Here is a 27,579-nt window from a genome sequence, read left to right as displayed (position 1 = left end):
TGGCCACATCTCCTTTCTGTAATGTTAATAGAGCCACTCCGTGGTGCTGGGATTACGGGTGTGAGCCGCCACGCCTGGCCAAATCTCCTTTCTGTGATGTTAATAGAGCCACTCCGTGCTGGGATTACGGGTGTGAGCCGCCACGCCTGGCCACATCTCCTTTCTGTAATGTTAATAGAGCCACTCCGTGGTGCTGGGATTACGGGTGTGAGCCGCCACGCCTGGCCAAATCTCCTTTCTGTGATGTTAATAGAGCCACTCCGTGCTGGGATTACGGGTGTGAGCCGCCACGCCTGGCCACATCTCCTTTCTGTAATGTTAATAGAGCCACTCCGTGGTGCTGGGATTACGGGTGTGAGCCGCCACGCCTGGCCAAATCTCCTTTCTGTGATGTTAATAGAGCCACTCTGTGCTGGGATTACGGGTGTGAGCCGCCACGCCTGGCCACATCTCCTTTCTGTGATGTTAATAGAGCCGCTCCGTGCTGGGATTACGGGTGTGATCCGCCACGCCTGGCCAAATCTCCTTTCTGTGATGTTAATAGAGCTGCTCCGTGCTGGGATTACGGGTGTGAGCCGCCACACGGCCACATCTCCTTTCTGTGATGTTAATAGAGCCACTCCGTGCTGGGATTACGGGTGTGAGCCGCCACGCCTGGCCTAATCTCCTTTCTGTGATGTTAATAGAGCCACTCCGTGCTGGGATTACGGGTGTGAGCCGCCACGCCTGGCCACATCTCCTTTCTGTGATGTTAATAGAGCCGCTCTGTGGTGCTGGGATTACGGGTGTGAGCCGCCACGCCTGGCCACATCTCCTTTCTGTGATGTTAATAGAGCCACTCCGTGCTGGGATTACGGGTGTGAGCCGCCACGCCTGGCCACATCTCCTTTCTGTGATGTTAATAGAGCCACTCCGTGCTGGGATTACGGGTGTGAGCCGCCACGCCTGGCCACATCTCCTTTCTGTGATGTTAATAGAGCCGCTCTGTGGTGCTGGGATTACGGGTGTGAGCCGCCACGCCTGGCCAAATCTCCTTTCTGTGATGTTAATAGAGCCGCTCCGTGCTGGGATTACGGGTGTGAGCCGCCACGCCTGGCCACATCTCCTTTCTGTGATGTTAATAGAGCCGCTCTGTGGTGCTGGGATTACGGGTGTGAGCCGCCACGCCTGGCCAAATCTCCTTTCTGTGATGTTAATAGAGCCGCTCCGTGCTGGGATTACGGGTGTGAGCCACCACGCCTGGCCACATCTCCTTTCTGTGATGTTAATAGAGCCGCTCCGTGCTGGGATTACGGGTGTGAGCCGCCACGCCTGGCCACATCTCCTTTCTGTGATGTTAATAGAGCCGCTCCGTGCTGGGATTACGGGTGTGAGCCGCCACGCCTGGCCTAATCTCCTTTCTGTGATGTTAATAGAGCCACTCCGTGCTGGGATTACGGGTGTGAGCCGCCACGCCTGGCCACATCTCCTTTCTGTGATGTTAATAGAGCCGCTCTGTGGTGCTGGGATTACGGGTGTGAGCCGCCACGCCTGGCCACATCTCCTTTCTGTGATGTTAATAGAGCCACTCCGTGCTGGGATTACGGGTGTGAGCCGCCACGCCTGGCCACATCTCCTTTCTGTGATGTTAATAGAGCCACTCCGTGCTGGGATTACGGGTGTGAGCTGCCACACCTGGCCACATCTCCTTTCTGTGATGTTAATAGAGCCACTCCGTGGTGCTGGGATTACGGGTGTGAGCCGCCACGCCTGGCCACATCTCCTTTCTGTGATGTTAATAGAGCCGCTCCGTGCTGGGATTACGGGTGTGAGCCGCCACGCCTGGCCAAATCTCCTTTCTGTGATGTTAATAGAGCCACTCCGTGCTGGGATTACGGGTGTGAGCCGCCACGCCTGGCCACATCTCCTTTCTGTGATGTTAATAGAGCCGCTCCGTGCTGGGATTACGGGTGTGAGCCGCCACGCCTGGCCTAATCTCCTTTCTGTGATGTTAATAGAGCCACTCCGTGCTGGGATTACGGGTGTGAGCCGCCACGCCTGGCCACATCTCCTTTCTGTGATGTTAATAGAGCCGCTCTGTGGTGCTGGGATTACGGGTGTGAGCTGCCACGCCTGGCCACATCTCCTTTCTGTGATGTTAATAGAGCCACTCCGTGCTGGGATTACGGGTGTGAGCCGCTACGCCTGGCCACATCTCCTTTCTGTGATGTTAATAGAGCCACTCCGTGCTGGGATTACGGGTGTGAGCCGCCACGCCTGGCCACATCTCCTTTCTGTGATGTTAATAGAGCCGCTCTGTGGTGCTGGGATTACGGGTGTGAGCCGCCACACGGCCACATCTCCTTTCTGTGATGTTAATAGAGCCACTCCGTGCTGGGATTACGGGTGTGAGCCGCTACGCCTGGCCACATCTCCTTTCTGTGATGTTAATAGAGCCACTCCGTGCTGGGATTACGGGTGTGAGCCGCCACGCCTGGCCACATCTCCTTTCTGTGATGTTAATAGAGCCACTCCGTGCTGGGATTACGGGTGTGAGCCGCCATGCGGCCACATCTCCTTTCTGTGATGTTAATAGAGCCACTCCGTGCGGGGATTACGGGTGTGAGCCGCCACGCCTGGCCACATCTCCTTTCTGTGATGTTAATAGAGCCGCTATGTGCTGGGATTACGGGTGTGAGCCGCCACACGGCCACATCTCCTTTCTGTGATGTTAATAGAGCCGCTATGTGCTGGGATTACGGGTGTGAGCCGCCACGCAGCCACATCTCCTTTCTGTGATGTTAATAGAGCCGCTATGTGCTGGGATTACGGGTGTGAGCCGCCACGCCTGGCCACATCTCCTTTCTGTGATGTTAATAGAGCCGCTCCGTGCTGGGATTACGGGTGTGAGCCGCCACGCCTGGCCAAATCTCCTTTCTGTGATGTTAATAGAGCCACTCCGTGCTGGGATTACGGGTGTGACCCGCCATGCGGCCACATCTCCTTTCTGTGATGTTAATAGAGCCGCTCCGTGCTGGGATTACGGGTGTGAGCCGCCACGCCTGGCCACATCTCCTTTCTGTGATGTTAATAGAGCCACTCTGTGCTGGGATTACGGGTGTGAGCCGCCACGCCTGGCCACATCTCCTTTCTGTGATGTTAATAGAGCCACTCTGTGCTGGGATTACAGGTGTGAGCCGCCACGCCTGGCCACATCTCCTTTCTGTGATGTTAATAGAGCCGCTCCGTGCTGGGATTACGGGTGTGAGCCGCCACGCCTGGCCACATCTCCTTTCTGTGATGTTAATAGAGCCACTCTGTGCTGGGATTACAGGTGTGAGCCGCCACGCCTGGCCACATCTCCTTTCTGTGATGTTAATAGAGCTGCTCCATGCTGGGATTACGGGTGTGAGCCGCCACGCGGCCACATCTCCTTTCTGTGATGTTAACAGAGCCACTCCGTGCTGGGATTACGGGTGTGAGCCACCACGCGGCCACATCTCCTTTCTGTGATGTTAATAGAGCCGCTCTGTGCTGGGATTACGGGTGTGAGCCGCCACGCGGCCACATCTCCTTTCTGTGATGTTAATAGAGCTCCAGCTTTCTTTTACTTGTTGTTAAATGTTTTGTGGCCATAATGAACTAGGTCAGGCTGTGGCTCACACTTGCGTGGTATATGTTTTTTACTTTTAGCCTACTTTTTCATTCTTCACCTTTACATACGGGCCTGCGGTGCCCTCCCTGTCGGCATCTCTGGGTGAACACTCAGCATTCCGCAAACACTGAGGATGAAGGTGCTGTTGTGGGGCTGGGCATTGTTGGACGTGAACTCAGAGGCCTGTGGTTTGTGTGGAGGGCGCGTGTGGCTTACCTGCAGGCAGTAGGCACCAAGCCCTATGGCGTGTGCTGGGAGGGATGCCACTGACCGTAGTCGGGGTCACTGGGGTGCGTTTCATCGTGGGGAATGCCAACTGCACGGCGGGTAGTCAGCTACCCGTCTGTGTGCAGCAGGCACAGATTTCATATGAACATGTCTAGTTTACTCACATGTGTTTGCATATGTACACACACTGCATCTTCTGCAGGATGGCTTTTCCAGTATTTCCCCCAAGATTTTGAGAAACCGTCAGCCAGACTGCGCCTCCCCTTCTCGCCCCGCCCCGCCCTGCACACCTGAGCAGCGCCCACGGGGTCCACACGTTTTGCTCATAGTCACGCTCATTTTGTCTTCTTTCTCTTCCAGTTGTGGCGTTCCTGGTGGCTTTCCATCAGAACAAGCAGCTGATTGGAGACAGGGGGCTGCTCCCCTGCAGAGCGTACCTGAGGAGCGTCCAGCAGTACTTCCAGGGCAGGGTGGGCTGGGAAGCCCTCAGCTATGCACCCACCGTCCTCTGGCTGATGGACTGGTCAGACATGAACTCCAACCTGGACTTGCTCGCCCTTCTCGGACTAGGCATCTCGTCCTTCGTCCTGATCACAGGCTGCGCCAACATGCTTCTCATGGCGGCCCTCTGGGGCCTCTACATGTCCCTGGTCAATGTGGGCCAGATCTGGTGAGTAGGAGAAGCGGGCGATTGGGGGTCAGGGCTTGCTGTCACTCAGGAGGGTGTCCTTATTTTACTCAGGCTGAGGCAGAGCGGCCAGTCCACCAGCCAGAGCAGCTGCTCATCCTCAGGTTAAAACCCCAGCTCTTTGCAGTGTCTCGACCTCATGTAAGGGACTGCGTTGCTAGCCTGCTGGAGACACAGGACCGGGACAGGGAGGCAGAAGCAGCGGCTCCGTGTCTGTGTGGACGTGGAGGAGGCTGGTGTGGGGTGTGTGTGTGGACGTGGAGGAGGCTGGTGTGGGTGTGTGTGTGGACATGTAGGAGGCTGGTGTGGGTGTGTGTGTGGACGTGTAGGAGGCTGGTGTGGGTGTGTGTGGACGTGGAGGAGGCTGGTGTGGGTGTGTGCGGACGTGGAGGAGGCTGGTGTGGGTGTGTGCGGACGTGGAGGAGGCTGGTGTGGGTGTGTGCGGACGTGGAGGAGGCTGGTATGGGTGTGTGTGGACATGTAGGAGGCTGGTGTGGGTGTGTGTGGACGGGGAGGAGGCTGGTGTGGGTGTGTGTGGACGTGTAGGAGGCTGGTGTGGGTGTGTGTGGACGTGGAGGAGGCTGGTGTGGGTGTGTGCGGACGTGGAGGAGGCTGGTGTGGGTGTGTGTGGACGTGTAGGAGGCTGGTGTGGGTGTGTGCGGACGTGGAGGAGGCTGGTATGGGTGTGTGTGGACATGTAGGAGGCTGGTGTGGGTGTGTGTGGACGGGGAGGAGGCTGGTGTGGGTGTGTGTGGACGTGGAGGACGCTGGTGTGGGTGTGTGTGGACATGTAGGAGGCTGGTGTGGGTGTGTGCGGACGTGGAGGAGGCTGGTGTGGGTGTGTGTGTGGACGTGGAGGAGGCTGGTGTGGGTGTGTGTGGACGTGGAGGAGGCTGGTGTGGGTGTGTGCGGACAAGGAGGAGGCTGGTGTGGGTGTGTGTGGACGTGGAGGAGGCTGGTGTGGGTGTGTGCGGACAAGGAGGAGGCTGGTGTGGGGTGTGTGTGTGGACGTGGAGGAGGCTGGTGTGGGTGTGTGTGTGGACATGTAGGAGGCTGGTGTGGGTGTGTGTGTGGACGTGTAGGAGGCTGGTGTGGGTGTGTGTGTGGACGTGTAGGAGGCTGGTGTGGGTGTGTGTGGACGTGGAGGAGGCTGGTGTGGGTGTGTGCGGACGTGGAGGAGGCTGGTGTGGGTGTGTGCGGACGTGGAGGAGGCTGGTGTGGGTGTGTGCGGACAAGGAGGAGGCTGGTGTGGGGTGTGTGTGTGGACGTGGAGGAGGCTGGTGTGGGTGTGTGCGGACGTGGAGGAGGCTGGTGTGGGTGTGTGCGGACAAGGAGGAGGCTGGTGTGGGTGTGTGTGGACGTGGAGGAGGCTGGTGTGGGTGTGTGTGTGGACATGTAGGAGGCTGGTGTGGGTGTGTGTGTGGACGTGTAGGAGGCTGGTGTGGGTGTGTGTGGACGTGGAGGAGGCTGGTGTGGGTGTGTGTGTGGACGTGTAGGAGGCTGGTGTGGGTGTGTGTGTGGACGTGGAGGAGGCTGGTGTGGGTGTGTGTGTGGACATGTAGGAGGCTGGTGTGGGTGTGTGTGTGGACGTGTAGGAGGCTGGTGTGGGTGTGTGTGGACGTGGAGGAGGCTGGTGTGGGTGTGTGCGGACGTGGAGGAGGCTGGTGTGGGTGTGTGCGGACGTGGAGGAGGCTGGTGTGGGTGTGTGTGTGGACGTGTAGGAGGCTGGTGTGGGTGTGTGTGGACGTGGAGGAGGCTGGTGTGGGTGTGTGCGGACGTGGAGGAGGCTGGTGTGGGTGTGTGCGGACGTGGAGGAGGCTGGTATGGGTGTGTGTGGACATGTAGGAGGCTGGTGTGGGTGTGTGTGGACGGGGAGGAGGCTGGTGTGGGTGTGTGTGGACGTGTAGGAGGCTGGTGTGGGTGTGTGCGGACGTGGAGGAGGCTGGTGTGGGTGTGTGTGGACATGTAGGAGGCTGGTGTGGGTGTGTGCGGACGTGGAGGAGGCTGGTGTGGGTGTGTGCGGACAAGGAGGAGGCTGGTGTGGGTGTGTGTGGACGTGGAGGAGGCTGGTGTGGGTGTGTGTGGACGGGGAGGAGGCTGGTGTGGGTGTGTGTGGACATGTAGGAGGCTGGTGTGGGTGTGTGCGGACGTGGAGGAGGCTGGTGTGGGTGTGTGCGGACAAGGAGGAGGCTGGTGTGGGTGTGTGTGGACGTGGAGGAGGCTGGTGTGGGTGTGTGTGTATGGACGAGGAGGAGGCTGGTGTGGGTGTGTGTGGACGTGGAGGAGGCTGGTGTGGGTGTGTGTGGACGTGGAGGAGGCTGGTGTGGGTGTGTGTGTGGACGTGGAGGAGGCTGGTATGGGTGTGTGCGGACGTGGAGGAGGCTGGTGTGGGTGTGTGTGTGGACGTGGAGGAGGCTGGTGTGGGTGTGTGTGGACCTGTAGGAGGCTGGTGTGGGTGTGTGTGTGGACGTGGAGGAGGCTGGTATGGGTGTGTGTGGACGTGGAGGAGGCTGGTGTGGGGGGTGTGTGTGGACGTTTAGGAGGCTGGTGTGGATGTGTGTGGACGTGGAGGAGGCTGGTGTGGGTGTGTGTGGACGTGGAGGAGGCTGGTGTGGGTGTGTGCGGACGTGTAGGAGGCCGGTGTGGGTGGGTGCGGACGTGGAGGAGGCTGGTGTGGGTGTGTGCGGACGTGGAGGAGGCTGGTGTGGGTGTGTGCGGACGTGGAGGAGGCTGGTGTGGATGTGTGTGTGGACGTGTATGAGGCTAGTGTGCGGTGTGTGTGTGGACGTGGAGGAGGCTGGTATGGGGAATGTGTGTGGACGTGGAGGAGGCTGGTATGGGTGTGTGCGTGGACGTGGAGGAGTCTGGTGTGGGTGTGTGTGGACGTGGAGGAGGCTGGTGTGGGGAATGTGTGTGGACGTGGAGGAGGCTGGTATGGGTGTGTGCGTGGACGTGGAGGAGTCTGGTGTGGGTGTGTGTGGACGTGGAGGAGGCTGGTGTGGGGTATGTGTGTGGACATGGAGGAGGCTGGTATGGGTGTGTGCGGACGTGTAGGAGGCCGGTGTGGGTGGGTGCGGACGTGGAGGAGGCTGGTGTGGGTGTGTGCGGACGTGGAGGAGGCTGGTGTGGGTGTGTGCGGACGTGGAGGAGGCTGGTGTGGGGTATGTGTGTGGACGTGGAGGAGGCTGGTGTGGGTGTGTGCGGACGTGGAGGAGGCTGGTGTGGGTGTGTGCGGTCGTGGAGGACGCTGGTGTGGGTGTGTGTGGACGTGGAGGAGGCTGGTGTGGGGTATGTGTGTGGACGTGGAGGAGGCTGGTGTGGTTGTGTGTGCGGACGTGGAGGAGGCTGGTGTGGGGTGTGTGTGCGGACGTGGAGGAGGCTGGTGTGGGTGTGTGTGGACATGGAGGCTGGTGTGGGTGTGTGTGTGGACGTGGAGAAGGCTGGTATGGGTGTGTGTGGACGTGGAGGAGGCTGGTGTGGGTGTGTGTGGACGTGGAGGAGGCTGGTGTGGGTGTGTGTGGACGTGGAGGAGACTGGTGTGGGGTGTGTGTGGACGTGGAGGAGGCTGGTGTGGGTGTGTGTGGACGTGGAGGAGGCTGGTGTGGGTGTGTGTGTGGACGTGGAGGAGGCTGGTGTGGGTGTGTGTGGACATGGAGGAGGCTGGTGTGGGTGTGTGTGGACGTGGAGGAGGCTGGTGTGGGGTGTATGTGGACGTGGAGGCGGCTGGTGTGGGATGTGTGTGTGGATGTGGAGGAGGCTGGTGTGGGTGTGTGTGTGGACGTGGAGGAGGCTGGTGTGGGGTGTGTGTGTGGACATGTAGGAGGCTGGTGTGGGTGTGTGTGGACGTGGAGGAGGCTGGTGTGGGTGTGTGTGGACGTGGAGGAGGCTGGTGTGGGGTGTGTGTGGACGTGGAGGAGGCTGGTGTGGGATGTGTGTGTGGACGTGGAGGAGCCTGGTGTGGGGTGTGTGTGTGGACGTGGAGGAGGCTAGTGTGGGTGTGTGTGGACGTGGAGAAGGCTGGTGTGGGGTGTGTGTGTGGATGTGGAGGAGGCTGGTGTGGGGTGTGTGTGTGGACGTGGAGGAGGCTGGTGTGGGTGTGTGTGTAGACGTGGAGGAGGCTGGTGTGGGTGTGTGTGTGGACGTGGAGGAGGCTGGTGTGGGTGTGTGTGGACGTGGAGGAGACTGGTGTGGGGTGTGTGTGGACGTGGAGGAGGCTGGTGTGGGTGTGTGTGGACGTGGAGGAGGCTGGTGTGGGTGTGTGTGTGGACGTGGAGGAGGCTGGTGTGGGTGTGTGTGTGGACGTGGAGGAGGCTGGTGTGGGTGTATGTCGACGTGGAGGAGGCTGGTGTGGGTGTGTGTGTGGTCGTGTAGCAGGCTGGTGTGGATGTGTGTGTGGTCGTGTAGCAGGCTGGTGTGGGTGTGTGTGTGGACGTGTAGCAGGCTGGTGTGGGTGTGTGTGGCCTTGTTGGAAGCTGCCCTTCACTGGCCCCTGTGTACCCAGCTTGGTTCTACCCTCGATGGGCCAGCCAGGCTTTGCATGGAGACTCAGGACGGCTGTGGCGTCTGGCAGGGAAGGAGGACAGGAGCAGCAGGCTCAGGGCTGTGTGGTCGGGACCAGGACCATGTCCCAGGAGGAAGCCTGTGGGGTGGAATGGCGCAGGCCGGCCTCACCTTGGGCTGTGGATCCTGTGTTTTCCGTAATGGTTAGGGCGGCTGGGCTGCGGTGGGAGTGTCTGTGGCCGCGTGCGCTTCCCCTTGTTCTTCCGGGAGCCCGAGTGCTCTGCCCCGAGCGTAGGTCCCTTGGCTCATGTGTGCCCTGGCCAGAGGCGCGGGTGTCTGTGAGCTGGACTTGGCGCCACAGCGCAGGCTCTGTAGGGTCATGCGGTGATGGCCGCAGCTGACATCGGGGCAGCTGTATGGAGGGTCCCCCTGTGTGGCTGTGCTGGGGTGGACACCGTTGCCAGTCCAGGTGCTGGTGTTTCCTCAGTTCTCAGCTACACTCGAGTGTGTCATCTCATTCAACAAGCAGGTCAGTGTCACCAGAGCAGGGTAGGAGGCCTGGGGACGCCACAGGCACCCATGACGTGGCTCCGCCCCAGGGCCAGTCCACAGCACACAGGCCTGACTTTGCTGAGGCACCTGTGAGCTGTCAGCGCAGGCACAAGTGGCGTGTTGGGATCTGGCGCTCTCATGGGAGTGCACGTGGCTGTTAGTGGTTCTCCCTGAAGCCTCAGGGCCTGTGATGTACCTCCCTGCACATCAGGTCCACGTGAGTGGTCTGTCCGACGGTGGCCTGGTGGGACCGTGCTTGTCACGTCCGCTTGAGTCGTCCGATGGTGGCCTGGTGGGGCCGTGCTTGTCACATCCGCGTGAGTGGTCTGTCCGACGGTGGCCTGGTGGGGCCGTGCTTGTCACATCTGCGTGAGTGGTCTGTCTGACAGTGGCCTGGTGGGGCCGTGCTGGTTGGGCGTCTGCGTGCTGAAGCAGCTTTTCCCCTTCGCCCTGCACTCTTGGTGAGGACGTCACTGTGCATTCCTCACTGGAGGACTGAGGTTCCGCCCGCCTCTGGGGCTTGTAGGAGTCGTGAGCCCCTTGCGTGGGAGGCTTCTCTCTGCTCCCATTTCTCATTCACCTGAGCATGGCTTGTGGCAGCGTGGACTGGCACGTTTTGGTTGTGGTACTTTGTGGCTGTGTCTGCTTGGTCTAGGAATGTAAATGTCTGGGTGGGGTTTGGCAACATTTACGACAGAGACAGCCACGGCTTCATCATGAGTGCACGGAACTCGAAGTGACTTTCGAGCGGCCTCCAACTGCTGAGAGCCGGCCTCGCAGGACGCCGGAGTCCTGAGACAGCTTCTACTCCAGCGTGCGAAGTTGCTCCAGCTTCTCCGGCACGTTGGCTCTGGCCCTGTGGTCCGTGCTTGGCTTTGGCAGCGGCCCTGCGGGCTCCTTTGCTGCTCTTCAGCACAGCAGCGCAGCCATCCCTTCCCCACCATCCCGACTCCAGAAGGAAGGGAAGATTCTCCCCAGAAACTTGGACCGGAGTCGGGACACCTCAGGGGTCCTCCTTCCTCTGGAGGCAGCTGCCCTTGGCGCTTCCTTTCTGGGCAGGAGGGCGGCGGATCCACTTCAAAGAGTGCCGAGAGCAGCGCCGGGGCCAGAGGGGACGCCGCGCTCCGTGCTCCGTTTTTCTCTGACCGTGAACAGCGTGTGTGGGCTCCAGGAGTGAAACGTAAGGCGATTCCACATGTGCCTGCGGCACCTGCCCCTGCACAGCCCTGACCGGGTGGGCGTGGCCTCTGTCTGTGTGTCAGTGTGTGGGAAGGCATTTGACAAGGCGCAGACATATTCAGTGGTAAGAGTGAAGTCCTTCATTTCACAAAGTTCAGGGACCCCGTGGTGGGAGCCCACCCTGGGCGTCTCTGTCAGCTGGTCGTGGTCGTGCCCGCTTCCAAACGGCATGGGAAAAGCCGGACTCTGTTGCCACGTGCTGGGCCTCTGCCTGTGAGCGACGTGAAACAGAACAGCTTTACCTTCCCGGCCGGACAGAGCCCTGGGGGTGGGTGTGTGTCTGTCGTGTGGGAGCCTGTGTGTGTCTGCTGGCACAGCTGTCGTCACTCAGGTCGCTACACAGCCCCTCCTGAGCACAGCGGACACTGCAGAGGGGGTGCCCCGACTTCAGCTTGGTCAGGCCCACCGGACAACGCAAGGTCCTTGAGAGGTGGAGGAACCACGGCAGAGCGTGGGCTTTGTAGGTGACTGAGGCCACATCATTTGGCTTGAGGGTGGACCTGTTCATGTCCTCTGTTAAGGCCACTTTCAGAACAGTGTGAACTGCAGACATGAACTCCTGCAGGGGGTCCCTGTCAGCGCTCACCTTTCCAGTCTGCTCTGAAAGTCTGCTGTTGCCTCGGCAGGAAGACAGAACTGTCCAGGCATCACCCCTAAAAGGCCTTTTCTGACCTTGGGTCAGTGGCCTCAGAAGATGCCCTGTCTTGGATAGGAGGCCATGGGAAAGCGTGGCTGCAGGACAGCATGGCCATAGTGGCCACGGGACAGCATGGCTGTGGGACAGTATGGCTGTAGTTGCCATGGGACAGCGTGGCTGCAGGACAGCATGGCCGTAGTGGCGTGGGGCAGCATGGCTGTGGGACAGCATGACCATGGTGGCCGTGGGATAGTGTGGCCATGGGTGCTGTCTGCAGAAGCTTCCCCTCCCGCTCAGAGCTGTAATGGCAAAGTTGGCATCTGAGGTTTCAGGGATTTGCAACCACAATACGACGAATGCGGAAAGCACACAGTTGTTTCGTCCGCTGCCACCCAGCTATCTCCCCCGCTTCATGGCTGTGGCTGCCGCCCCTCGCCCTCCCTGATGGGTCTGTGGTCGGGGGCCCACTTCAAAAGAGAAGGGACTCCCATGAGTCATTGCAGATGCACAGCTGAAGCCGGTTCCAGACTCGGCATTGACTTCTCGGGAAGCATTTCAGGCAGCCAGCCAGCGCAGGGAGAACCGTCTGTCTTTGCACGTGGTCCTGAGGCTTTTCTGGTCTTTCAGGCACTTGGTTACCCAGTCTCCTGCGTCCAGAGCTTTCTTCCAGAGTCGCTGTGGTGAGTGAGTGGATTCCCTGAAGCCGTGTAACGTGCGTTTCCCGGCCCTTTCTGCCAAGGCCTTCTAGTTACCCCAATAGGATGTGACCTTTTCCATTCTTAAGCTAAATCTCTTTAACATTTGTCAACAAATATTTTTTCTTTTTAAAATTTTTTCACTCTGACCCAGTGCCAGCTGAACTTTTTTTTTTTTTTTTGAGACAGGGTCTTGCTGTGTCACCAGACCGGAGTGCAGTCATGTAGTCGCAGTTCACCACAGCCTCAGCCTCCTTGGCTCCACGATCCTCCCGCTCAGCTCCCCAAATAGCTGGGCCTACAGGTGCACTCACCACACCTGGCTGACATTTTTATTCTTTGTTAGCTGGGCCAACAGGTGCACTCACTACACCTGGCTGACATTTTTATTCTTTGTTAGCTGGGCCTACAGGTGCACTCACCACACCTGGCTGACATTTTTTTTCTTTGTGGAGATAGTCGTCTCACTATATTGCCCAGGCTGGTCTTGATCTCCTGGGCTCAAAGTGTAATACTCCTGCCTCAGCCTTCCAAAGTGCTAGGATTACAGCTATAAGCCACCATGCCCAGCCAAAGTTTTTTTTTTTTTGAGATATAGTCTTGTTCTTGTTGCCCAGGCTGGAGTGCAGTGGCGCAATCTCGGCTCAGTACAGCCTCTGCTTCCTGGGTTGAGTGATTCTTCTGCCTCAGCCTCTCATGTAGCTGGGATTATAGGTGCACGCTGTTACTCTCGGCTAATTTTTGTCCTTTTAGTAGAGACAGGGTTTCACTGTGTTTCCCAGCCTGGTCTTGAACTCCTGACCTCCAGTGATCTGCCTGCCTTGGCCTCCCATAGTGCTGGGATTACAGGCGTGAGCCACCGCGCCCGGCCCCTTTTTTTCAACTTAACAAGACATGTATTTCTTTGACTCCAAAGAGTACATCTCACAGCCATCAGGGCGCACTAAATGCGACAGGGGTGACACTTCAGAGGAGGTCGGGCCTTCAGGGTGCTGGGGCCCTACACAGGGGTGAGGCTTCAGCAGGCAGCAAGGAAGCCGAGCGCAGCGGGTGGGGCCCTCATCCGTGGGGTCGGCTGTGGTCCTGCGGACTGGGATTGTGGGGCCCGCTGACAGGTGCGGTTTGAGGGAGAGGATGTCTCACATTGAAACAATACTTTAAAATAAGAGATGTGTCTTCCTGGCTTCCATGACTGTCCATGGCAGAGTACCAGGTGCGGGATGAGCCCTCCACTATAAACTGTCAGCAAGTGAAATACCAGACTGCACACGTGCCCAGGACTGTCATCCCTGGAAAGAAGATACATACAGGGTGGCCTTGGTGGCCCCAGCCTTCTGCCTCAGCACCTTCTACCCTGCAGCTAGGGCACCCAGCAGAACACAAGGCCTCTCTGAGCTCAGGAGGGATCAGAGTGGAGGGCGGCTTGTGTCTGTGTGGCAAGGCGCCAGGGTCAAGGAGCTAACAGAGGTGTCACCAGAGAAACCCACACGGGTTCCCCTAAGTCTCTGGGTTTGTTCTAAGCAGTGAATGTGGAAGGTGAGAGTCTTTGAGGGCTGGTGGGATGCGGCAGGTTGGGAGCAGTGACCTTCACGGTGAGTCTGAGGGTGCCAGTGCCAGAAGACAAACCTCCCATCAGCCAATCCGGAGACGACTTGTGTAGGACACCAGGCGCTCGGCCTGTGCCCCCAGAAAGGCCACGTCTTGGGGGAAGGGCTCCTCTCGCCCTGGAAAATGTCCAATTGCCTCTTCTGTAAAGATTCAGAGTCTCTGCTAAATTTCATGTGTTCATTCATTAAGACCACCGCCAGGTTGGGCATGGTAGCTCACACCTGAAATTCTAGCAGGGAGGCCAAGGAAGGTGGAAGATCAGGAGTTTGAGACCAGCCTGGCCAACGTGGTAAAACCTCGTCTCTACTAAAAATACAAAAATCAGCTGAGTGTGGTGGTGCCTGCCTGTAATCCCAGCTACTTGGGAGGCTGAGGTGGGAGAATTGCTTGAACCTGGGAGGCTGACTGATGAAGCTTGGAAGCAAGCCTTGGAAAGACCAAGCTCGTCCTCCGGCATCTTAACTGCTTACCAGACAGACAGACTCATTCACCCTCCAAGGCAGCAGACAAAGGTAAGCTCAGTGATTTTATCATCTTCCATAATGTCAGCTAGAATAAGAAATTACAGCATAGGCAAAGAAACAGGAAGGTATGATCCCTGTCCAGGAAGAAAACAGAGGTCAGGAGAAGGTGACTGTGAGGACCAAGACCCCGCAGTTGGAAGAGAGGTTTTGAGGACTTAAGGCAGCCGCTGCAAACACGTGCAGGGACTCAAGGGAACTATTCATCTTTCTTTTTTTGAGACAAGGTCTCACTCTGTCCCCCAGGCTGGAGCACAGTGGTGATATCTCGGCTCACTGCAACCTCTGCCTCCCAGGTTCAAGCAATTCTCCCACCTCAGCCTCCCAAGTAGCTGGGATTACAGGCAGGCACCACCACACTCAGCTGATTTTTGTATTTTTAGTAGAGACGAGGTTTTACCACGTTGGCCAGGCTGGTCTCAAACTCCTGATCTTCCACCTTCCTCGGCCTCCCTGCTAGAATTTCAGGTGTGAGCTACCATGCCCAACCTGGCGGTGGTCTTAATGAATGAACACATGAAATTTAGCAGAGACTCTGAATCTTTACAGAAGAGGCAATTGGACATTTTAGAACTGAAAAGTACAGTATCTGTACTGAAAAATCTATTGCACGGGCTTAATAACAGGTTGGAGATGGTAGAAGAAAGCCTCCGTGAATTTAAGAGACCTCAGCAGAAATGATCCAAGCTAAAGAACAAGCAGAGAAAGGATTGAGATAAGCAGAGCCTCAGTGACTGCGACCGACGGCACCAGGCAGTCCAACAGGTGATCGGAGCCCACAGAGAGTGGGGCACAGAGAGGATTTAAAGAAGTAACAGCGGAAAGACGTGAGTGTGCATGTCCAGGAAGCTCGGCACACCCTGAGCAGCAGTGAGAGAAACCCTGTCTGGGCACGCTGGAGTCAAACTGCTGAACACCAAAGACAGACTCTTGTTAGCACCCAGGAAGAAAAGACGTTCCACTCAGAGAATAGAGATTCAAATATGCCAGGCTTCTTATCACCACCGGAGGCCAGAGGACCATGGACTGTCATCTTGAAGTTTAAAGAAAAACGCCGGGCGCGGTGGCTCAAGCCTGTAATCCCAGCACTTTGGGAGGCCGAGGCGGGTGGATCACAAGGTCAAGAGATCGAGACCATCCTGGTCAACATGGTGAAACCCCGTCTCTACTAAAAATACAAAAAAAAATTAGCTGGGCATGGTGGCGCGTGCCTGTAATCCCGGCTACTCAGGAGGCTGAGGCAGGAGAATTGCCCGAACCCAGGAGGCGGAGGTTGCGGTGAGCCGAGATCGCGCCATTGCACTCCAGCCTGGGTACCAAGAGCGAAACTCCGTCTCAAAAAAAAAAAAAAAAAAAAGAGAAAAACGACTGTCAGCCCAGAGTTCTATCTGGTGACAATATCCTTCAAAAGTGAAAACAAAGACATTTGCAGATGACTGAAAACTGACAGAAGTCTTAGCCAGCAGACACACTGTATGAGATGGTAAAGGAGTATCTTCAGGCTGAAGGGATCGCTGCGAGGCAGAAACTCACCTGCAGAAAGGAGCTAACTCTTCACAGCTCCAGGAAGTGGCGACATGTTTGCAAAGACACCTCTTGTTATTACCGTTTTATTTTCTCTGTCGTATGAATCCAAACATTAGGGTGGCAGTAGTAATGTCCACAGTAAGCCAGCTGCCTCACTGGCACCACTGGCCTGGTGGGTAATCCAGCCCCATCCCTGCTGTCCCCCAGAGCCGCCGTCCAGCCCCATCCCTGCCGTCCCCCAGAGCCGCCGTCCCCCAGAGCTGCTGTCCAGCCCCATCCCTGCCGTCCCCCAGAGCCGCCGTCCAGCCCTGTCCCTGCCGTCCCCGAGAGCCGCCGTCCAGCCCCGTCCCTGCCGTCCCCCAGAGCCACCGTCCAACCCGTCCCTGCCATCCCCCCAGAGCCGCCGTCCAGCCCCGTCCCTGCCGTCCCCCAGAGCCGCCGTCCAGCCCGTCCCTGCCGTCCCCCAGAGCCGCCGTCCAGCCCCGTCCCTGCCGTCCCCGAGAGCCGCCGTCCAGCCCCTTCCCTGCTGTCCCCCAGAGCCGCCGTCCATCCCCGTCCCTGCCGTCCCCCAGAGCCGCCGTCCAGCCCGTCCCTGCCGTCCCCCAGAGCTGCCGTCCATCCCCGTCCCTGCCGTCCCCCAGAGCCGCCGTCCAGTCTGTCCCTGCCATCCCCCAGAGCCGCCATCCAGCCCGTCCCTGCCATCCCCCAGAGCCGCCGTCCAGCCCGTCCCTGTTGTCCCCGAGAGCCGCAGTCCAGCCCCGTCCCTGCCGTCCCCCAGAGCTGCCGTCAAGCCCGTCCCTGCCGTCCCCCAGAGCCGCTGTCCAGCCCTTCACTATTGTCCCCGAGAGCCGCAGTCCAGCCCGTCCCTGCCGTCCCCTAGAGCTGCCGTCCAGCTCCTTCCCTGCCATCCCCGAGAGTCAGGGTCCAGCTCCTTCCCTGCTGTCCCATATAGCCACCGTTCAGTCCTGTCCCTGCTGTCCCTTAGAGCCGCCGTCCAACCCGTCCCTGCCAACCCCGAGAGCCGCCGTCCAGCACTTCCCTGTACCAGGCAGGCCACGGCCTTGCACAGCGAGACCCAGCATCCCGGCCTTACCAGTGCTAGCTGGCACCCTTGACCGGTGACTGGGTGGGAGGCACAGCAGTCTGGTGGGCGCTACACCCCCTCTTCCGCGGGGCAGATAGACACGGAAGGCCCCCAGCTGCTCTCACCCAAAGGCACTGCTCTTTTCCTATGGCATTTTTTTTGTAATTTCTGTAAATCACACATTTGGCCTTCACCACATGACAGAGACTTCAGTCATGATGATGTGATCAGCTGCAGATACAACTGAGGAACCCAGGGGTGGTTCAGGAGAACACGGTGGATCACTAAGTCCCGACTACACGCTTTCTAAATAGGCCTCCAGCAGAGCTTTGTGTTAGGCCAGAAAGTGGAAGATTGCTTACGCATTTACAACTAGCCTGCCCAAAAATGGGGAGCTTAAAATTTAAACAGTATTTATCCGTGAAGCCTTCTTACAGATTATAAGTAGCTGGAACCAAATGTGCTTTTAAATCAAAGGCTTCCTATAGAAACAGGAGCCCCTGTGAAGTGCAGGAGCAGGGCCTGTGTGGGGCCGTGTGCAGCGTCCTCAGGGCACTGGGTCTTTCTGCTTCCTCAGCACGGAGATCCCAACCGTGTGTCAGTCAGGTGTGGGGCCCCGCAGGGGAGCAGGCCCCCAACCTCGCCAGGCGGTCAGAGGGGCGCGTTCTCCCACCTGGCCTCGCCAGGCGGTCAGAGGGGCGCGTTCTCCCGCCCGACCTCGCCAGGCGGTCAGAGGGGCGCGTTCTCCCACCCGACCACCCGGCCTTGCCAGGTGGTCAGAGGGGCGCGTTCTCCCAGCTGACCACCCGGCCTCGCCAGGCGGTCAGAGGGGCGCGTTCTCCCGCCCCACCATCCAAAAGCAGATCTACACCCCGTCGTCCAAAGGAGGACTGGAATTTCTTTAAAGATCAAAATAAACCCCCAGGATCACCCCATGGCAGTCAGTGTCTTCTAACATAAGTTCTAGCTGTTGGAAATAGAATAAAAGCTATGAAAGGAGAAGGCATTTTAGTTTTTCGTGTCATTAGCTTCGCTAAAACCTGCTATTTAAAGAATCTTTTATCAGGCAGCCTTGCAATTCAAAATTCAGAACAGGTGAGGTTACAAGAGAACGCATTTTCAGGCACCCCCAGCCGATGTGAAGGCAGCCCTGTCTGGGCAGACCCGTCTCCACACGGTACTTGGCTTTGGTGGCCCTGACTCACTGGAGCTCTTCAGGCCTTGGTCCCTTCTGATGAAAGCGTGAGGCTGCCGCTCTTTACACAGGGCCTCTCGCTGTGTCGCCCAGGCTGCAGTGCAGTGGCGCGATCTGGGCTTAAGCGATCTTCCCGCCTTGGCCCCCAGAGTTGCTGGGACTGGAGGCATGCTTCACCACACCTGGCCAGTCGAAGAACAAAGCTTTTATTCTTGATGGATTTTTAAAATCAGCTCCTTTTCCTTTCTCCGTTCAACTAAGGTTATGTATTGGGAACACTCTGGGGGTAAATTTATTTCTCAAATTAGCCACTGTGTGCAGCAGCTGTGTGGAAGGTTTTGGTGGTGGAAACGGCGGCAGAGAGTGCGTTCTGCAGCCCTGGGGGTGCCCTCCCTCCCTCGAAGCCTCCTTGCTCCGTGAAAAGCAGACCCAGACTTTGTATTCTTTTACCTGTAGTGTGGCTCTGCACCGGGTGCGGGGTGATTTGAAACCGTATCAGAGCCGCCGGGGCAGCCACACGCCTGATGGGGTTGAAGAGTGAGCCCTCCGCGCTCCGCCCCGCCCACCTCCCTCGAGTCTCAGTGTCGATTGTCACCATCGCCTTCGCTGTGCTTTTACTGTGATATCAAGGCGGAAAAATCCCAGGCATATTCAAAGGCAGGACGGCGTCCTGAGCGCTCTGCGGCCCGCCCCACACCTGTGGCCTTTCGTTCCTGTGTATTTCACTAGGCAGCGTTTCTTACGTCCTTCGTGGCGTGTAATTCACGTACTGTAAAATCGCATTTAAAGCAAGCTTGTCCGCGTGCGGCTCAGGATGGCTTTGAATGCGGCCCAACACAAACCCATAAACTTTCTTAAAACATTATGAGATTTTATTTTTAACTCATCAGCTGTTGCTAGTGTAGTATGTTTTATGTGCGGCCCACAGAAGCCAAAAGACTGGACAGCCTGATGTGAAGTGTGCGCGTCAGGGTGCATGCTCATGGAGTCTGAGACCATGGGCATCGAGAAGTCTGACACCCTGGCTGGGCATCTCACACCCGTCAGCCCAGCACCTAAGGAGGCGGAGGCAGGAGGAGCGCCGGAGTCCAGGAGTTTAGACCAGCCTGGGCAACGTGACAAAACCTCATCTCCACAAAATATACAAAGATTAACGGGGCATCATGGTGCCTGCCTGTGGTCCCATCAACTGGGAGGCTGAGGAGGGAGGATTGCCTCAGGAGGGAGGTTGAGGCTGCAGTGAGCTATGATTGCACCACTGCACTCCAGCCTGGGTGACATAATGAGACTCTGTCTCAAAAAAAAAAAAAAAATTCTGACTGCCCCCGGAAGAAACCTGGCACTCTACTTCCTGCGGGACCATAGGTGGCAGAGGGGGTTCCTTCTAGAATCCAAGGGTAAGTTTTGCTGTGAGGCAGGGTCAGGTTAGAGAGGCCACAGGCTGAGGCAGGCGTGGGATGCGTTGGAAGTTGTGTGCTCAGTACATGTGGGGAGCTCCATGTTTGTGATGTGCGGTCCTCTAGACGCGTGTGCTCCTTGCTCACGGCTTTGCTGTCTGAGAGTGAGAAGCAGGTCACGGCACCACGGAGCCCCTTTAGGGTGTGATGCAGTAGTAAAGACACAGGCCTGGCCGGGCGCGGTGGCTCACGCCTGTAATCCCAGCACTTTGGGAGGCCGAGGCAGGTGGATCACGAGGTCAAGAGATCTAGACAGGCCTGGCCAACATGGTAAAACCCCGTCTCTACTAAAAATACAAAAAATTAGCTGAGCATGGTGGCGCGTGCCTGTAGTCCCAGCTACTCAGGAGGCTGAGGCAGGAGAATTGCCTGAACCCAGGAGGCGGAGGTTGCGGTGAGCTGAGATCGCGCCATCGCACTCCAGCCTGGGTAACAAGAGCAAAACTCCGTCTCAAAAAAAAAAAAACAAGATACAGGCCTTTCCCAGTCTTTCCCACCAATTCCTTTCATTTAAGATCTCTTTTCTCATGCACTGCGCTCCAGGTAATGTGATGTCGTCCTTAAATTTTCAGATTCTAGAGTATGACCTTTGAAATAATTGACACTGCAAAAAAAAAAAAAGTTTTAATTCATTCATCCCCAAAATACATGTTATTTAATTTTATGAGTCCACAGTAGGTGTTTCTGGAAATATATTTTGGTTGCCTGTTCTGGGCCTGCCCGTGTGCGGGCAGTAGGGAGGCGCCTGGGCCCCAATGCCCGGCAGGCAGGTCCTCGTGGCCGGGCTTCACTGACCCACACTGTCCTGGGTGTGCCGGGTGGGCTTCACTCAGCGGAGAAACACAGTGGGTTGGGGTCGAAACAAGGCGAAGTTTTAATACATGTTTCTTCTTTTGCTTTTCAGGTATTCTTTCGGTAAGTGAAACCATTTAGAGAAAAGCTCTGCGGGAGTGGAGCGTTGTGTTTGGGTACGTATCTTCACGCGCTTGTCCTGGCCTTTCCTGTTGCCCAAGCTTCCGCCGTCAGTCCTTCCGCAACTGCACTGCTGGCAGCGGTGAGCGCTGGTGACCCTACCATGCCTTCTCCCCGGACGAGGGAGCTCCTGGGCTCCCAGGCCCCGGGCACTGACAGACGGATGGCCACATGCGTGATCGTGGGCGTCTCACAGGTGTTATGACCACCGCTTCCCCGGGGCAGAGGGAAAGCACCCCCAGGCCCGCCCCCCGTGGACACACAGCGCTGTGTGCACCTCTGCCTGGAGGAGAGGTTCGGTGGCGCTCACCGCGCTGAAGCTGGCAGGCGCTCTGCCTGGAGGAGAGGTTCGGTGGCGCTCACCGCGCTGAAGCTGGCAGGGGCTCTGCCTGGAGGAGGGGTTCGGGGGAGCTCACCGCGCTGACGCTGGCAGGCGCTTTGGATTGTGCTTTGTGTGACGGAGGGGATTGAGGTCCTCCCCAGCCCACACCACATGGAAAATACTGGAGGCTGGGAAGAGAGGACAGGGCCGGGAGGACAGTGGGTATGCCCTCTAGTGGGCCCAGAGGCCTGCAGACAGTCATGGGACACAGTGGGTTGGTAAGTGGACCTGACCCAGGACCTTGGAAGGATGAGCACTTCCCACCCCTACCCTTCTCCCTAACCGCAGGGCGCAGGCACAAGGGCCGGTCTCTGCCGGTGAAGGCCCCAGCCTGGGCCTCGAGCTCAGGCTTTCTCCCCTGGCCTCTTTGGCTCTCTGCCCCTTCCCGCCTTGCCTGTCCCCTTCACAGTCTCAGGCCTCAGGGCCTGGGTCCTTGCAGTAAGGTCACTTTCTTCATGCCTTTATTCCTCACAAATCTCCATTCCTTCAATATTGAGCACCAGTGATTCGGAATTGGGACCGAATCAAAGCAAGGAAGAACCTCAGAATCTGTTAAAATGTAAATACAAAGAACCTTATTCCTGATCCGTAATCACCTTAAAAGGCAGGCACGTGTAATCGCAGATGACCGGACTGCCTCGGCCACCATCACGCAAGGATTTCCTGGCTGCTGGCCGCCCATGTGGGCTCCACCTGGCTCAGGGCACCGTCAGGGCGTGCTCACACCTGTTCATTGTTTTCAGTTTACTTTTTCTTAAAGCAGAAAGCAAGGAATTATTTTAGGAATTCCCTTTCCATTTGCAAATCTGACACGACCTGGTGGGAACCAACTGGCTCTGTGCCTGCCAGTCGTGCGCGGCCACCTCAAGGGAGCGGAGCGCTCACGAGCATGGAGCCAGTAGACCTGAGGAAGCCCCGAGCGGCACCCCGAGTCCCCGGGCCTCCCCCAGAGTGTGCCAGGATTCGTTCCATGTCAAAATGCCCACAGAGAAAACCACATCCTTCAACGTTTAGATAAACAAATCTTTTCTTAGTAAATTTTATTTATTAAAAATTACAACAGGTCAGGTGCAGTGGCTCATGCTTATTATCCTAGCAGTTTGGGGGCTGAAGCAGGATTGCTTGAGCCCACGAGTTCGAGACCAACCTGGGCAACATAGCAGGACCCTATCACTTCAAAAAATATTTGAAAATTAAAATTGCAATAGTATTGTTTTTTCTCAATTCTTATGAGGAGTGAAACCTTTAGGCCCTGACCCCTGAATTTAGTGAGTTCCTGCTGTCTGATGTTGGGAGTTCTCAGCAGTGATCACAAAATTGAGTCTATGAAACAAGCCCACAGTGCACAGGGTCAGCGCCACTAGGGCTGTGAGTGGGGGCCCGGGGCAGGCTGGGGGAGCAGCGGCCGAAGCTGATGTGTTCTCCGTGAGTGGGGGGGCCGGGGCAGGCTTGGGGAGCAGCGGCCGAAGCTGATGTGTTCTCCGTGAGTGGGGGCCCGGGGCAGGCTGGGGGAGCAGCGGCCGAAGCTGATGTGTTCTCTGTGAGTGGGGGCCCGGGGCAGGCTGGGGGAGCAGCGGCCGAAGCTGATGTGTTCTCTGTGAGTGGGGGCCCGGGGCACGCTGGGGGAGCAGCGGCCGAAGCTGATATGTTCTCTGTGAGTGGGGGGCTCAGGGCAGGCTGGGGGAGCAGCGGCCGAAGCTGACGTGTTCTCCGTGAGTGGGGGAGCAGCGGCCGAAGCTGATGTGTTCTCCGTGAGTGGGGGCCCGGGGCAGGCTGGGGGAGCAGCGGCCGAAGCTGATGTGTTCTCCGTGAGTGGGGGCCCGGGGCAGGCTGGGGGAGCAGCGGCCGAAGCTGATGTGTTCTCTGTGAGTGGGGGCCCGGGGCAGGCTGGGGGAGCAGCGGCCGAAGCTGATGTGTTCTCTGTGAGTGGGGGCCCGGGGCAGGCTGGGGGAGCAGCGGCCGAAGCTGATGTGTTCTCTGTGAGTGGGGGGCCCGGGGCAGGCTGGGGGAGCAGCGGCCGAAGCTGATGTGTTCTCCGTGAGTGGGGGCCCGGGGCAGGCTGGGGGAGCAGTGGCTGATGCTCGTGTGTCCCCGTGAGGGATGGGCCTGTGAGGCTGCGATGCTGCCCTGTCTTGGGATGGAGGCCATGGGAGTCATCACCGAGGATGAGAGGGCCTGGAGCCCGCCCTCCCCGTGCCCCGGCCTGTGAGGCCTCCTGGGGTACACAGGAGTTGGCTGTGGGGGAAGCGCCTGGGGAGTGGACTCCCAGAGGCAGTGCTGGAGTGGCAGAGGCAGTCCAGGGGCCGGGTGTCTCTGGATCCACCCTCCTGTGTCCCCAACCACTTGCTGAAGCAAACGTGGCACGGGCCGCATGGGGTCTGGGTGTGCACCTGTGTGGCCGCTGTAAGGGCGGCGCTTGGGCTCCGGCTGAAGGAAGGCCGTCGTCTGCGCGTTTGTCTCCGCTGGTGTGTTCAGGTGTACGTCACACATTTTAATTGAGTCTTTCTAGCAGGTGGTGATTGCAGGGCCGCAAGTGCAGCGTTGGCTCCTTAGTGTTAATGATTTCCTCCTGAGAGCCCTCGTGCGCCTGAGTTTCGCGTGCGTCCGGCCCTGCAGCGGCTCAGCGCGTCACTTTGTTGCGCAGAGGTTCAGACGACGCCTGGTGGCTTTGGCGGTGCTCTCCCTCCTTTCCCAGCGGCCACGCGGCTCTGCGGCGTCCTCCCTTCCCTGACGGTGGAGGACACGGAGCAGGCAGTGACTGAGGTATGACGCCAGGGGCTGGGCCGCAGAGTGGCCACACCGAAGGCCCTGGAAGGTCTGACCTCCTGATACGAGGCCTCTGGGGAGGCTGTTTCCTCTGGCCTCGTTTGGGACGCCTGGGAGAACTCACTTTGCACGTGCGCTTCTGTGCTCATCTCAGTGACGTTCATTGTCTTTATTGTGCAAAACGGGCTTTGGTGGAGACAGGCGGCTCTGGGGGGTATCACTGGGCATACTGGTTTTAGAATTAATTAAAGCTAAATTAATGAAAGAGCTCCGGTCCTACATGCTCTGTGGCCGCATGTAGCGGTGGCTTTCCCACTGGGCGGTCCCAGACACCCCCCCTTTTTTTCTTTGAGGCAAGAGCGTCACTTTGTGGCCTAGACTGGAGTGCAGTGGCGCAATCTCAGCTCTCTGTAACCTCCACCTCCCGGGTTCAAGCGATTCTCCTGCCTCAGCCTCCCGAGCAGCTGGGACTACGGGCGTGCCCCACCATGCCCAGCCCCAGACCATTCTTAGCCCAGAACAGACTGCGCACGCTGCTGGTCAAAGATGCTAACATTTCACCAGCAGCAAACCCTGTCCTCTGAGGGCTCACGGCGCGGTGTGGGCTCCCTGAGACACTCAGGACGCTGCTGAAACACACACGCTGCTCTTAGTGAAAAGAGCCGCTGGCTGGGGAGTGGGCATAGCCCCCTCGCTGGTGTCTTCCTTTTTCTCAGAGCCACCACATTGTCCACAGTGTTTACGTTTATTTTCTTTTGAGGCAGGGTCTTGGTCTGTCGCCCAGACTGGAGTGCAGTGGCGCAATCTCAGCTCTTTGACCTCCCGGGCTCGGGCGATCTCCCTCCTCAGCCTCCTGAGTAGCTGGGACTACAGGCACACCACCATGGCCAGATAATTTTTAAACGTTTTGTCAAGACAGGGTCCCACTGTGCTGCCAGACTGGTATTTGGGTTTCTGTTGGCATCTCTCTGCTGCTCTGTCCTGGGCTCTCTGCCCCAGGGCCCCGTGCCCCCGGCCACAGGCGGATGCGACTGCTGGGCAGGATGAAGCTGCCATCGTGGGGGCCGCACTTTCCAGGACACAGGAAAACCACAGTATTTGTTAAACTCCGTTCTGTCCTCTGTGTTTCTGCTGGAGTTCAGATAGGGCTGAGCTTTGAGGGCCGCTGAGTGTGTCACATTCACTTCAAAGAAGGAGCCTACCAGTCATGAATTCTGAAGCGCCAAGTGCCTGCTTCCTGCCGCCCTGCAGGGAGTGCACCTTTTGATATTCAGTGAGCCTGGATTCCGGAGGCGCTCAGCCTCCAGCTGCCCTTCCAGCTGCCCTTGCGCGTTGGAAAGGAGGCAGGAACCCAGAGGACCCGCCGCGGCAGGCAGTGGGGGTCCACAGGGCAGCCTGCTTTCCTTCCTCCGGGCCAGGCTGCCTTTGCCCGCACCCTCCCGGCAGCGCACAGTCCCCCAGTGTGGCCCTGTTTCATGAGTGTGGTTCCCATGTCCCCAGCATGGTCCCCATCCGCCATGGGGCACCAGGCTGAGTGCCTGGTTCTGTAAGGAGAGCAGGCTCTGGGAAGGGGCTCCCATCTGCAGAGTTTGGTGAGGTTTAAACAGAAAGGCCGCAGCCGTTGTTCAGGGGCTGAGACCAGGGCCAGGCCCCAGTGCTTCTGGAGAGGCTGCTTTCTGGCCGCTCCCAGGCCTGGGGAGAGATGGCTGAACTTGAGGAGTGGGCGCAGGATGAGACAGCAGCGTGACCCCACTGCCACTGGGATGTGACCAGGGAAAGGAGAGACTTGTGGTGAGGAGTCCTGGCACCAGGGGCAGCCCTGTGTGAGGAGGGGGCAGAGGCCACAGGGGCAGGGCGGGGCTTCCCCCGGCTCAGCTCTCGGGCCATTTCGCAGGGTCCTTGCACACAGATAGAGTCCCAGAGGAAGACCGCCAGGTTCCCAAGGCCTTTGGAGTGCTTCAGGCCCCCAAAAGCATTTTGTAATTTTTTGTGGTTTTAGCTTGATGAACCTGTGTGTGGGGGGGTATCTGCCTCCAGGCAATCCCACCCCCACCTTACACCCCGGGCCCCCGTGGGGGCATCGGGATGGGCTCGTGCAGGGGACCAGGCTGTTGATGGTGACTGCCTGTGGGGAGGGCTGGACACCTTTGCCCCCCTGCTCCCTCAGGGCAGCAAAGTGAGGGTGGCAGCTGGGGGCATGCAGGGGAGTGAGGGTCCTGGTGCCCAGGGAAGGGTTCTGGAAGGCTCCACGCTCCTGGGATATTCCTTTGTAGGAAGTGGGTTCTGTTTCTTACCGCCGTCCCATCCAGGTGAGAGCTGGACAGTTCAGGGCCTGAGGGAACTTGGGATCCTTGGAGTAAGAAGCTTCCTTGAGCAATGGTCAGTTTATCCTCTCCTTCCATTGAGGAATGACTGGTTTATTCTCCTCTCCCATTGATGAATGATTGGTTCATCTTCATCTTCTATTGATAAACGATTGGCTTTTCCTCATTTTTTCTATTAAGGAATGATTGGTTCATCCTCGTCTTCTGTTGATAAATGATTGGCTTTTCCTCATGTTTCCCATTAAGGAATGATTGGTTCATCCTCATCTTCCATTGATGAATGACTGGCTTATCCTCGTCTTCTGGAAGGCCAATGCCATCTGTTCCGGGGCCTTCCTCCGGGCGGGGCCAGGTGTCGGTACCAACACACAGGTGGCGTTGGGCCTCGTTGGGATTGCACTGTGGTTCAGCTGAAAACACTTGGAGCTCGTAGGGGGCTGTCCACGTGGCGGGTGTGAGGGCAGCAGGAGCACCTCGGGAGCCTCGGAGGCGGGACGGGCAGGCTGTCCCAGTCCGTGCCTGTGCAGGGCGGCAGCCTGGGTTTCATTGCAGGTTGTGCTGGAATCCTGTTTGTCTACATTCGGAGGCTCTCCCAGCCTCCACAGGGAGGACTGTGGGAGATGAAGGGCGGCACATGGGACCCAGGGGAGCAGCCGGCCTCCTGGCCGTGAGTGAGCTGTGGGCTCCCTGGGGCCCTGCGTGCAGCCAGCGCAGTGAAGGACGGGACCGGGTCCTCCGGGCTTAGGCTCTGTGCTCTTCCCCGCCTCTCAGGCCTGCTTCTGAGGCTGTCCCCACCAGAACTGAGTGCCGCTGCGTATTCGCAGGCCCCAGATGCTGGGCGCGCCTCCTGCCAGCCGTTGTAAATTAAACGCTCCGTTTGACCCTTTACCCTTGCCGCTCTTAAATTCATGCTTTAAAAACAGCTTAATGAGGGGTTTACTGGCCCGACTGGACGTTTTTATTAAGCCCTATTAGTGCTGGAGCAGAGCCTGCCTGCAGGAAGCGCATGCGGGATGAGTCCTGAGCCGCCCGGGCTACGCTAGGGTCCACCGGCAGCCTCCCGTCCCTGGCCTGCAGAGCCCTCCTGCCCCTGCTTTAGTGACCGCCCTTCCCTCCCTTTCCCAGCTCCCAGGGTCAGGAATGCAGTTTCTCTTGATTAAATTATTCCCTAATCAGAGGCAGTCTCGATGACCTGCTGAGCGCTCACCCAGCTGCTAGGCTGCAACAGGCAGGCTGAACTGGCTCCTCTCTGGATCCTTTCTCTCACACTCCTGTGTTAATCTAATCACACCGCCCCTCCCTGGGGGAGAGGCGTCCTGTAGATTTCCCTCCCACCAGGAAGCAGAGCCCTTCCCCGTCACCTGGGGCTGGAGTGACTGTGCCCTTCCCCGTCACCCGGAGTGACTGTGGTCCCGAGAGGCAGACCCCTTCCCCGTCACCCGGAGTGACTGTGGTCCCGGGAGGCAGACCCCTTCCCCGTCACCCGGAGTGACTGTGGTCCCGGGAGGCAGAGCCCTTCCCCGTCACCTGGGGCTGGAGTGACTGTGCCCTTCCCCGTCACCCGGAGTGA

At 58.2% G+C, this 27,579-nt stretch overlaps 1 protein-coding gene across 2 annotated transcripts in view; it reads left to right on the top strand.

Annotated features, from left to right (window-relative positions):
• LOC135269092 (lipase maturation factor 1-like) overlaps window positions 1-27,579 on the top strand; it is an 83,224-nt gene that overhangs the window by 23,501 nt on the left and 32,144 nt on the right. The window contains exons 2-3 of one of the 2 annotated variants that reach the window (XM_064362860.1): window positions 4,223-4,532; window positions 20,470-20,533. In XM_064362860.1, the coding sequence (XP_064218930.1) occupies window positions 4,223-4,532; window positions 20,470-20,488 (329 nt within the window). In that variant the 3' untranslated portion in view covers window positions 20,489-20,533. Of the gene's footprint in view, window positions 1-4,222; window positions 4,749-20,469; window positions 20,534-27,579 lie in introns of those variants that run through there. The other variant, XM_064362861.1, reaches the window with a different exon arrangement.

The sequence above is a fragment of the Aotus nancymaae genome, unplaced genomic scaffold (genome assembly GCF_030222135.1).
Source record: "Aotus nancymaae isolate 86718 unplaced genomic scaffold, 86718_ANA_hifiasm-v0.15.2.pri h1tg000049l, whole genome shotgun sequence".
In the NCBI taxonomy this organism is placed as follows: domain Eukaryota; kingdom Metazoa; phylum Chordata; class Mammalia; order Primates; family Aotidae; genus Aotus; species Aotus nancymaae.
Note: the sequence above shows the minus strand (reverse complement) of the source record. Positions and strands in the feature narration are given on the sequence as shown.